The 12,500-nt window shown below is 45.0% G+C and overlaps 1 protein-coding gene across 12 annotated transcripts in view; it reads left to right on the forward strand.

Annotated features, from left to right (window-relative positions):
• LOC135101608 (uncharacterized) overlaps positions 1 to 12,500 on the forward strand; it is a 285,511-nt gene that overhangs the window by 246,949 nt on the left and 26,062 nt on the right. For 5 of the 12 annotated variants that reach the window (XM_064005798.1, XM_064005799.1, XM_064005801.1 and 2 more), the window contains one exon: positions 2,627 to 2,800. In XM_064005798.1, coding sequence (XP_063861868.1) covers positions 2,627 to 2,800 — 174 coding nt within the window. The other 7 variants (XM_064005804.1, XM_064005805.1, XM_064005793.1 and 4 more) reach the window with 7 other exon arrangements.

The raw sequence follows: 12,500 nt of genomic DNA on the forward strand, positions 1-12,500 counted from the left end.
CTTCTTAGTGGTGATAATTTTTCTGTAAAAGGCAGGGAATAGACGACTGATCAGTTAAACATGTTAGATATCTTCCAGCCATACAAGAGTGTATGTGAAAGTTGTTATTACAACGCTGACCCCGTCCTCTGCTAGAAGGCTTTGAAATAAGTGTGGCGACTGCACTGCCCTACAACTGTGAATTTGTGAACCACTGAGACTAAAAATGCTCACTGTCGGGAAACTTCGCGATGACACTGCTTCTGGAGAAGTATTTCTGAACCTTCATCAGAAGTTAATTGACGCAGCTGCACTTTAATATTTCTGAAGCATCAACTGCGTTTAATTTGTTAGAGCAGGTCCTGCACATTGCTGAGGTTTCCTAACACTGCACACCAACGTGACGAAGGTGTGCCAGTGTGTGCATGACTCCGTAGACTCTCTCACGTCCATTATTCACACAGGAATGACAATGTCTAGCATCTTGAGGTCAGTGACACTAAGGTGGGAGCGGAGAGGAGGGAGTGGAGGGAGGGAGGGAAAAGGAAAGACGATGAGTTATGGAGAGCTTTGGGAAATAGAATAAAGATGGATCAAACGCACAAACCTAGAGATGGGGCAGAGAGAGAGAGAGAGAGAGAGAGAGAGAGAGAGAGAGAGAGAGAGAGAGAGAGAGAGAGAAACTTGCAGATACCAAATATTATACGATAGTCACTATTATACAATAGTCACCCCTTCCATCCGCACTCGCTCGGGCGTGCTCTCTCTCTCTCTCTCTCTCTCTCTCTCTCTCTCTCTCTCTCTCTCTCTCTCTCTCTCTCTCTCTCTCTCTCTCTCTCTCTCTCTCTCTCTCTCTCTCTCTCTCTCTCTCTCTCTCTCTCTCTCAAGGTCTTCGGTAGCATTTACAGGGTGTAGGAAAGCATTTTGTTTCAAGAGAGGAGTGTCGAGGGAAACTCAATTGGCCTCTCTCGGATCTTCTAGTTGCCTCTTTTTCTCAGGAACATCAAGAGCCGGCTTTTTTTATTTATTTATTTTTTTCTGTCCCGTCTGTTCTCCCCAATACATTAAAAACCAAAATCCAACCACCAGTGCCTCTCCCATGACTTACCTTACCTTCTCTACCTCACACTTTCGTATTTCCTAATCCTCTACCATATTCCTACTTGTCCCCTTCAATGGTTCTCCATAGGAAAATAATCATGGTACTTATTGATTCACCTGAACGTAACTCCAGGTGAGGTAGATTGGTTAAAGGGGGGACAGGTACAGGTAGACGCAAAGGCAACGCGTTATTGACCATCTGTCTGGTGCGTTGCCGTCAGCTGGCAGGTGGACTCGAGTGACAGCGGGAACAGGAAAGTGAATTGCGACCGGCAAAGCGACCCATGATAAAAAATTCGTGCTGTGTGATGGGAGTGATGAGGAGAATTGTGATAATGATGATAGCTTGACCCCGAACGACGATGCGGTGAAATGTCCGTCTCCTCTCTCCCTTCCCCTCCCCATTCGTAAGAAAAATGGCGTAGGTCACGAAGACTAATAAATGGCCTTGACCTTTTCCCTCCTTCCCACCTCCTCCCGCGTCACACACACACACACACACAAACACACACACGAGAGAGAGAGAGAGAGAGAGAGAGAGAGAGAGAGAGAGAGAGAGAGAGAGAGAGAGAGAGAGAGAGAGAGAGAGACTTCGAACTCCTACCGACAAGTAATAAACCACTGTCCTGTTTCCTTAATTATTACTATATTTTGTTTTGTATTATTTTTTTCCCAGGGTTTGATATTTTAGGTTAGTTTCTTGCCTACATGAAATTTGATGACCTTTATAATCTTCCATAACCCCTTTGGCGTTCAGCGAGTTTGGAGTGGTGGGGGGAGGGGAGAGGAGAAAATTCACCTTATGATGGCGATGGGGATCTTACGTCATTAGGAAAAGTGTTTGTGCTTTTAATTTAGAAAGATTTTGCCTGAATGCACGATGGCTGGTACGAGGCGAAAAAAAAAAAAACATGTGGGTATGAGTAGTTGTAGTGGTAGTAGGAGGAGGAGGAGTTGTTGTTGTTGTTGTTGTTGTTGTTGTTGTTGTAAAGGACATTCTCTATTGCTTTTTTTTTTCTTTCTTCTTACGTATGTGTGTACGTGTGTATGTAGATGTCATAAGACTCTCCAGGTTACGTGTTTCCCTATTTCCTGTGTACTGCAGTAGGAGACTAAATGGGACAAGGATTGGAAACTTCTATAGTAGTAATAGAAGTAGTAGTAGTAGTAGTAGCAGTAATAGTAGTAGTAGTAGTAGTAAAGTTCTCTTTTACAGTTTATTCTTTCCTTCTTGTTGCGTGTGTGTCTGCGTGCGTATGATGTCATAAGGCTCTGGAATTTACGAGTTTCGTTATTTCCTTTGTACTACAGTAAGAAACTAAATAATACATTGGCAGGAAATGTAATCCCAGGAAAATTTATTTTTTTTTTTTTCGTCGGAAGAAAAAAATATAGTTTGAATACATCCATTTATTACTTTTTCTTAGATGAACTGAAAAAGAAAATTGATATTGAATTACAAGGATCAATATCAGTTTCCTCCTATTGTTAGTCTTACGAGCATGTTCCTCCATCCCCATCTCACCCGTCGTCTTTCCTTTCCCAGGCCCGGGGCGGCAAAGTCTGCCCCCAGTACACCCCAAACGGAACAGCGGATCGTGCCCCGTCCCCTACCGCGGCATGACACCTTCATCGCCCCAGGCGTATCTCCAGCCCTGCACACGTCACCCAACTTCAGACCAATGAAACTGAAAACCACATCTTTCTCTAAAACAAACAGGTGAGTCCCTCCTCGTGTGTGTGTGTGTGTGTGTGTGTGTGTGTGTGTGTGTGTGTGTGTGTGTGTGTGTGTGTGTGTGTGTGTGTGTGTGTGTAATAATAGCTGGAATTCCTTATACTTATCGCTCTATATGTATGTACACAATTTTAGTTAAGATGACAGTATATTTTAAATGAAGATAGTATACGAATTACGCGTCCTTTTCCGCTAAAGTCAGAATAGAGCAGTATGTCCTTCGTATTGACAGAAAATGTTTTCATTACACGTGAAAAAGAACGGACAACTTGACTGGTGCTTAATGCGTTCAGATATACTCGTGTATACGTGTAGATACGTGTGTGTGTGTGTGTGTGTGTGTGTGGCAAGGAGAGAGAGAGAGAGAGAGAGAGAGAGAGACTTATCATCTAATCTATGTATAAAGAAAAACGGTTAAAAACTGCCCTCGTAAGGGTCACTCTGTATTTACGTTCCCCAGTCCCCCAAGACAGTTTCCGTTGGATGCGCGTGACACCCTCGCTTGAGAAATGTTTCCTAATCTTTCTTGGATTTCCGTTCTCAATTTCAGCTTCATTCTCTGCTTTACCTCACCCACCCTGTATTTCTAACACAGGTCGGTCCTTTTTTGTAAACTTAGCGGAGCACTCGGTTTCGCCATTTGTCCCTCATTGACCTGAAGCTGATAACATTAATTCTCTCTCTCTCTCTCTCTCTCTCTCTCTCTCTCTCTCTCTCTCTCTCTCTCTCTCTCTCTCTCTCTCTCTCTCTCTCTCCTCTCTCTCTCTCTCCCTCTCTCTCTCTCTCTCCTCTCCTCTCTCTCCTCTCTCCTGTGTGTGTGTGTGTGTGTGTGTGTGTGTGTGCCCCGTTGGGCTTTCAGGCTTATAAGGTCGGAGGGGGGAGGCAGGGTGGACGGGTGGCCGATGTGTCCCCTCATCGGCGCTGTGAAGAGTAAGCAAGCGACTCTCAGGAAGGAGATCGTGAGGACACTTCCCATCATACCCAGATAAGATAAGGGATTCCCACTTACCTGTGTGTGTGTGTGTGTGTGTGTGTGTCTGCTCGGTCACCGCGGGACACGAGCTCTTCCTGTGTTTAGTCTCTCTGTGCTGGTCGCTGCGATAGTTCAAGTGGAACAGTCAGACAGTATTTCGGAGGTGTGTCTTCCCTCCTTGTGTAGGCCTTGGATTAGCGAACATTAGTGATAAAGTAAAGGTCGAATCTCACCTCCTTTGAGGCTTCAGAACAGTTTCCAAATTCTCATTTTCAGTGAAATTAAGCAACAGTGCGAGCCGTTTGAAGGTGCCCACTGGCCAGTTCAATCTGCCCCTGACTGGCTGACCGACGCGCGTTGCTTCGAGGTGTTGTGTCACCGCTGCCACACACACTTCCCTTGGCTGCGTTACGGACGGGACAAGCGAAACATTTCAATCATTGAAAGTTCGTGCCGTGACACTGTTCTGTGATATTGTAGAAAAACATCCAATCATGATTACTGCGTGTCAGATGAAAAACGAAACATTGAATAGAGCCTTGTCTGTGTCAGGAAATGCATATTTCAGCTCCAAAATGAGGGAAAAAGAAATAGCAAAGAGAAGCACGAGCAGCCCTGCCAGGATAATCATTGACAGGATGGAATTACCTCAGAGTTCCCGTCAGTGGAATCTGATCGTCGGGCCCCCCAACGCTCACCACGATGACGACCATGCACTACCCACTGCCACCACTGTGCCAGCGGATGTCACATGTGAGTTTTCTGCAGCGTCACAATACAACAGTGTGTTACATGACACTGGGCAAAGTGTGAAATTATCCGAGGGAAGTCCACAAGGCGAAATGAATGAAGGGCGGGCACCAAACTATAGCAGTAATTCCCTCCTCCCGATCCCGCTAGTTGCCGATGACCCCAGCGACAGCAGTGATAAGGAGAATCACATGACCCAAGGAAGGTAAGTATACGTAAATATTTCTTCCTTTCGAGCAACAGTGGCGATGGAGTGAGGTGTTCACACGTGTGTTGTGTGTACATCGCCGTATCAGTGTGTGATTGTGACGTCACTGATGGGGGTACTCACGTGGCGCAGACGCATCTTCTAACACTGAGGGAACACCAGGTTAAGAGTAAAGCGTCCTGCTGCAGGACACGAGGACGAGCAGCAAGTGGAGGAACTTTGACTCAGGTGTCCATGCAACTTCCTGTCATCTGTGTGCTCGTCAGTTCAGGCTTTGAAAATGTTGCTCGCACCATCACTGTTTTGCCGTCTGCTCACTTGACAAATCCTCTCAGGAAATTATATATATATATATATATATATATATATATATATATATATATATATATATATATATATATATATATATATATATATATATATATATATATATCACACACAGTCAGATCAGCGTCACTCGTATATGTATTATGTATAAATTATTTTAGTGCCCTTATTTACCCATAGATTTATAAAATAGAACTGTTTTATAATAACGCAATAAGAGAATAATAGCGGAAACCATATTTGCTTACAATTCGTGCTGTTAGTTTAGATCAGTGGCGAAATAAATAAGGAATGGGAGAAAATGTCCCAGCGGAATAGGTTAGTAAGGGAAATAACCGTATAGGGGCAGAGGTCCAGGGAGGTGAGGGGAAATGTTCCGCGTGCTTCCCGCCCACCCACTGGCCTGCGTTGCGGAATTAGTGTTGATATTACCATCCTCGAGTATGTCATTGTATTGAGGTTGTTCCGTCCGGAAAACACACAAATCTCCAATGATCCTCATCCTGCCATGCCCAGGCCCCATTCCCTTCAGTGCCAATCATTCAGGCGGCCCTAGCGTGCTCATTCATAACTCGTTTACTTTTATTTTTTGTTATTACTGTACACGTGTGTGTGGGTATGTGTGTGTGTGTGTGTGTGTGCTCGCACGCTCGCGCATGCGAGCGGGTACCAATTTCTTCATTTGCTTACTACGTCATGTTTATTAGGCTCGTATTGTTAAATGTTTCTGTCTCATCTAGACTGCACTTAACAGACTCTAGTGGAAATTAATGGAGTTTTCAAAAATGTTTTTTGTGATTGTAGCGATCGTTTAGCGTGGATTCTGCATCATCAATAAAAAGAAAACGAACACCCCACCCATGAGAACCCGAGTAATCATTTGTGGCCAGTGAAAATAGCCCTTAACATATATACTACCAGAACTTCACCAACCAAGCTTGAACATTGTATTATGTCCTATGTCCGGCGACCCAGATTGACGACCCCCATTACGCCTCCTGAGAGATAAAGGGAAGATAACATTCACCCTCTCATCTTATGTAAAATTAACTTCTCTATTGCACTAATTAATAAGTTGAGAGTGTAGTCGCCACTGACAGCCAAGTTTCAGGTTAGTACGCCGGCTTTGATCTTCCCTCTGTTTGCATCCACTTCCTAATCAATAGTGACCTTTATCAAAACCTTGCAGTTTTTCTTTGCAAGATTCAAGCTATCAGATCATGTAGCCTTTTTTTTCTTTTTTTTTTTTGTCATTATAAAAGCAATAATCTCGCTAGGTTTAGATTTCTGACCCTCAGTTTTCATAATGAACAAATGAACAAATTGGCATGATATTATAAGACGAAGTGTACTATACTAGATCATTCTGTGTGGAAAGGAGTGGATAGCGAGGTGTGGTGGTGTGTATGTACTTATATGTAATGTTGAAAAGACAAGAACAAGAGAATAGTATCTTTCTCGCTCAGGATACAGGATATATCTATTACAGTATTCTCGCTGATGCAATGAAGATGCAGGAAAAACTCGCCAATATAAGAGTGACCGTGTATCTGCCTAACTATGGTCAAGGCAGGACGGAGCTGTATAGCTGGAGGGGAGCCAGAAGACAATGACCTCCATGCGTCGTGGCAGTCTACACCGCAGCCTCGCTACCAACCTAACATTTATATTTTAATGCCCTCGAAAAAAAATGTAGAATACCGTATGCAAACTATGAATAGGAATATTTCGTTCGATGGCTTTTTGCTCTCTCTCTCTCTCTCTCTCTCTCTCTCTCTCTCTCTCTCTCTCTCTCTCTCTCTCTCTCTCTCTCTCTCTCTCTCTCTCTCTCTCTCTCTCTCTCTCTCTCTCTCTCTCTCTCTCTCTCTCTCTCTCTCTCTCTCTTCACTAACTACGTAGCGGTTGAATAATCTAAGTAAGCGTGAATCGGAGACCACGCGCTCTGAGGAGGAAAAGTCGATGGAGTAGTTGGTTGATATGGTAACAAGGCGGATTATGATGAGGGCCTGAAACGGAGACCTACTCTACTATGGAACCGCGGTGAAATGACCTGTTAAATCGTTTGTTGTTAAGAAGAGCAGTAATTTTCCTTACTGCAAATAACATGTGGTGATTGAAGCGAGTTAGATACATCTTTACAATATATGACATCTGGAGAGGAAGTGTTACCAGTATATCAAGAGTGAGAATGACAACAGTGTAACGTTTGGCTGAACAAAGGTGGTCGTCTGGGATCAGGTGGGTCAGTTCCCACTCTCGTATGGCACACCCTGAAGAGTTTCCCTCTCCAGCTCACCCTCCCAGACACGCTGCCGTACCTCCCGATCTCCCGATACCAGCAGATGCTCAAGGTCATGCCACCAGCCTCCCTGTACAGGCCATGGCAGGGTTATTGGCTTTGTCCTGCATCCTCTGCCTGCAATACATCACTCGTCATAGAAGAAAATTTGTCCTCCCCCCCAACCCACCTATAAGCCTGTTCTTGTTAAAACCCTTCCCGACATGTTATCTTATCAGGGGGTGGGTGGGCAGGCGAGTCATATCGCTGGGGGGAAGAGGAGATGCTGCACCTTTTGTTACTCGTCATTGTGTAGTGTCGGGCAGTGTCAGTGTGGCTAGCGTACCGTGGGTCTGGCTTGTAGCGCCACAGTGGCAGTGGACAGGTAGTGCTGGCAGTGTTCTTCGAGCCTCCGGGAGACTCTCCCGTTGCCAAGAAAACGGAAAACTCGGATCAGGAACAGAAATACACTGCACTGCCGTGGAAAGAAACATTTGAACATTGTTTCTCTGTGAGGAAACAATAATGTTCTCAGACAGTGAGGGAGAAGCCACTGGTCCACGGACCACGAAGGCCGCAGTGGCCAGGAAACCATCATAGTGTGGCCTTGACCGTGGACACCTTTTTGTTTTTGTTTCAGCACTGACCAGAAAACGAAACGTTTCCATCTCACGTGACCATAATATATGTAGCAGCGGCAATAGTTTATCACGCTGTGACTCCCAAACAAAAAAGAAAAAAATGGCAGTCATCTGGGAACAACACGCACCGCAGGACACGCTTGGCCCAGCAGGGTGAACCCTCTTTCTTTACTTCCTATGTCGCTCCTGGCAGTGGTGTATGCATCACTACAAAATTGCTTAAATTTATTGCTGAAAATGTCACAAGGATGATGATGATGATGAAGGAAACAGAGTCTTTTAGGGAGCGTGCGTAGGTCTCAGTGCGTGAGTTGCCAGGAGAGGAGGAGTTGCTTGGCGTCCTGGCTTTGCTTTATGAAGTACAGAGAGGAAGAAAAGCTCATGTTTCGTCGTTGTTCCATCGCGTCAAATGTCAGGAGGCAGCTTGAGCTTCATTATAATACTGTCGTAAATGTCTGCCTACTGCCTTTGCAAACACTAACAGCGCAACAACCGAGCCTTGATGTAATGATGTGACATATACCAGTCACACAGATGCATTGCGTAGACACCACAACGTGACGCAAGTTGATCACACTCGCATAACGTCAACAGTTTTATAATCTTTGTCATGGGACGGTGGGCTTTTGCGTAACTCTTCCCAGTAGTCTGTGACACTTTGTGACTTCATTATCTCTTTATTATCACCAGCTCTTAAGTGGCAATAGTTACATAGGTGATGACGATGATACCACTTTTATAACAGCAACATCAACAACAACAACAACAACAACAGCAACAACAACAACAACAACAACAACAACAAAAACAACAACAACAACACTATCGTCATGAAAAAAAGAAAAAATCATAACTGTCGTTATTCGGAGGAAGATTGACGGCAAGGATCTCTACTCAAGGCGGTGGGACGTGAGATCCGGCCTGGCCTGGCCTGGGGTGAGCTGGGCGGGGCGGCAGTAGTCTGTAACAATGTGTGGCGCGGGCAGGTAGCGCGGCGCCAGGCTCTTCCTCCTTCCGTCCTGGACTTCCCTCCATTTTTGTTACTCCTTCCACCCCTCCCCCTCCTCCCTCCCTCCCCATCTTTCCCTCTCCCTCCCTCCCTCCCCCCTTTCTTCCCTCTCCCTCCCTCCCTCCCTCCTCCCCTTCTGTCGCCATTATCAAGACAGTTGTCAGTGTGGTGACCCTCGTGGCCGTGCGCCTTCCCTGTATCTGGTAATGAGTTCATCTTGTTAATCATCTAAAAAGTGTCTCCACGCTTTCATTAAGAGGCCGTCGTCTTCGTTTTCTGAACACAGCAATGGATTTCCGCACCCGGGGCTGAGTCTGAAGTTTTCCTCCCAGCATTAGGAAAAAAAAAGTGTTATAGAGTTGGGACACAGACGATACTGCTGAAGAGGAAACACTAAGAAAATTATGAACATACTTAGAAAAATTAATGAAGTGACAATAGATGGTAAACGTTTGTGGCTGAGACAAATGGAGATTGTGAGGAAGGACTTATTTGTCCACGCGATGTCTTTGTGCTTGCTTTCATCGAACGTTGGTATTACAGTTACCTTCAGTTTCCACCTACTACTTCAAGATCATACATACGTTCAAGTATAGTGAGGGATCAGTGATTGTCTTCTAGCACGATGATGAGAGAGAGAGAGAGAGAGAGAGAGAGAGAGAGAGAGAGAGAGAGAGAGAGAGAGAGAGAGAGAGAGAGAGAGAATGTGTGTTGTTTAAGGATTCAGCGAGGAAATAGTTTGGCCTCGAATGAAATTGCTTTCAGTCTCAGATTCAGTAGCAGATCAGACAAAATTATTTCAGATATTTCTCCCGCTCTTGTTCTCTCTGTCGTGTAGATCAGTCTTCATGCTCCTCCTTGTACATCATTTTCTCGTCGCGTAACAGAGCCACACTAGCACACCTGCATGACAAACCCTCTGTTGCACTTGAGAAGTTATATAACGCAGCGGAAGATTTAGCTTATATTTCTTTGGTGGTATTCAGGAGGATCTTGTGCTCTCCTTGTGTACAAAACACAAGCACTCACACACACACACACACACACACACACACACACACACACACACACACACACACACACACACACACACACACACACACACACACACACACACGGTTTAATTTTGCATCAGGTGGCCGCTGTGCGATATTAATTTCAAGGCATAACGAGTGCTGATAGGCAAACGATCTTCCAGCGTGCGTGTGATGACTGGTGGCCGTGTGGGTAGTGGCAAAGTATTAGTATTAAAGTAATCATATCAAGTCGCTGCTCGTGGCTTGGGGGTGGGAACGCATGATCGTTTTTTTAGAACGTCTAACCACAAGTCCTATTCGCTATCTGACGCCTCGCAACTCCACATGACTGGAAACGCTTAGAGAGGTCTGCCGCGGACTGTAAGAGCAGCAAACTGACTGTTGATCAACATTAAGGCGAATGAAGGAAAAAAAAAATGTCAGTCTAGACAAGTTAGTTGTTGCATCCGGAGCACCATCTACCATTCCTGAAGGGCGGGGTGATCAGGTCATCTAACATATCCTTAACAAAACTTTTTTCGTATTGATCCTTACCACTTGCCCACTATGTGTACAAGACAGGATAATGATTTCCTTTTTTACGTCGTCGCCATCAAGATGGTCATACAACGAACAATACTGCGAGTAGGTGCTGTGTGTGGCACAATAACATGTTACACAGGTCTCAGTGGTGGATGTGATGCAACAGCCGGAGATAAGCTTTGCTGATATACTTGGGAGGGGAAGGTGGCGTTACTTAGTCTCATTTCTTAGCATATTTTCATTGCTACCCTCGTAATTTTAGACATTCTTTTGCACTGCCTTCTTTTAGGGACTGGTACCTTCAGTGTTTTTTTTTTTTTTTTTTTTTTTTTTTTTTTTTTTTTTTTTTTTTTTTTTTTTTTTTTGCCTTCATGTTGCCCCTGTCCGGAGCTCCTCTTACATGAAAAAAAAAAATATATTGAATAGGTGCGATGAACCAGGCAAGATGGTAGTGGTTGGTAGCTTACCGATATAATCGTAATGCGATAAATGTAGTGAAGAGAAGAGTGTGACTTTCGTTATTTTTCCATAATTTCCTTTAAACAGATGCTACTATAGCAGACTCTCGTCGCTCCCCGTGACGGCAGATCTGCTAGAAGAATAAGAGGCAGCCTTCGCTGGCCTTCCCGCAAGAAGGCTCGAGGAAGGAAAGGCCCAGACTGCCTTGTCTGACGGTCAAAGGCCTTGCAAGGTCTGAGTTTGTTTGGCGTATTTGTGGACGTTATTTGTAAGTTGATCTTTGAGTGACTTTGGTTTACCAGTTCTAAGGAAACATATTCTTCACAATCAAAAAAAAAAAAAAAATAGCAAAATGAAAGTTTTATTAGTGTGAATAGAGGAAAAGAAAATGAAACAGACTTGTGGTACAGCATTGTGACAACAGTGGGAGTGAGGGGCGGGAGTCGCCACAACGTGCTGGTACAGGAACTTAGAGTTTCTGTGAATGAAACTCAAGAGAAAGATAAAATCCTTTTTATTAGCCCGTAGTAGCATTGTAGCACACGAGCACACGCCCCATTATCCCATCACCAACACCAGCACAACGATTACCACCACCTTCACCACCAACACCTGCACAACTTTAGTCACTTCAAACAACTCTTCCGTCACTGTCACTGCTTCTGCCGCCACGATGCCGCGCGACTACCCATCGGAAAGTAAGTCCATGATGGACCTCAATTCCCTCACATCGAGCGACGACAATTACAAGAACCTATACAAAACTCGCTCAGTGTGGGACGTGGCCTCCATAGAGGGATTCCGACGGAAGATCCTTCCAACGGGTTTGCGTTCTCGCTCTCCCCTAAGCAGAGGACGTCACGGCCAGCCTCGTACAATATCCGCGCCATCTTCATCGTCTGTCGGAGAGAGGCAGTCACGTCCCAAAAGACTCTCCACTGTTCAGTTCGCCGAAGATGTGGGCAGTGACTCTGACGGCAGAATTCGGTCCGTAAGCTCCTCCGCCCCGCCGCCGGTCAGGCCATCCACCTCCTCTGGAAGCAGCTCTGTCTCCGTTCTCCTCACGCCCGAGCCCATCTCCTCCCTAGCTGAGCGTACGGAATCGGAGTCTGATGTCTTCGTGAGTGAGTGTGGCATGAAAGAGGCACAGTCCATGATGTCCCTTTCTCGGCCTCACGGGTCCAGCAACTCTTCCGAAGAGGACGCCAAAGGGCTACGTAAAAGATCTTATGTTTCGTAAGTTTATTATTTTCTGAGACTACATGTTCTTATGTATTTGGGAAGCTGAGAAGTTGATTTTTTCGTCATATCGCAAGTGACCGCGGAATATTTCAGTGTTTCTCTATGAATAGAAGTAGATCCTTGCCAGAATACTGTGAATGTTGGATACTTGAGTGATTGTCTGAACCAGTGTATGGTGTAGTAAAAAGAAGATAATGTGTTTGTGTTACTAATGAAAGTGTCTTTCTTTAACCTTATCC

The sequence above is a fragment of the Scylla paramamosain genome, chromosome 6 (assembly GCF_035594125.1).
Source record: "Scylla paramamosain isolate STU-SP2022 chromosome 6, ASM3559412v1, whole genome shotgun sequence".
Classification (NCBI taxonomy): Eukaryota; Metazoa; Arthropoda; class Malacostraca; order Decapoda; family Portunidae; genus Scylla; species Scylla paramamosain.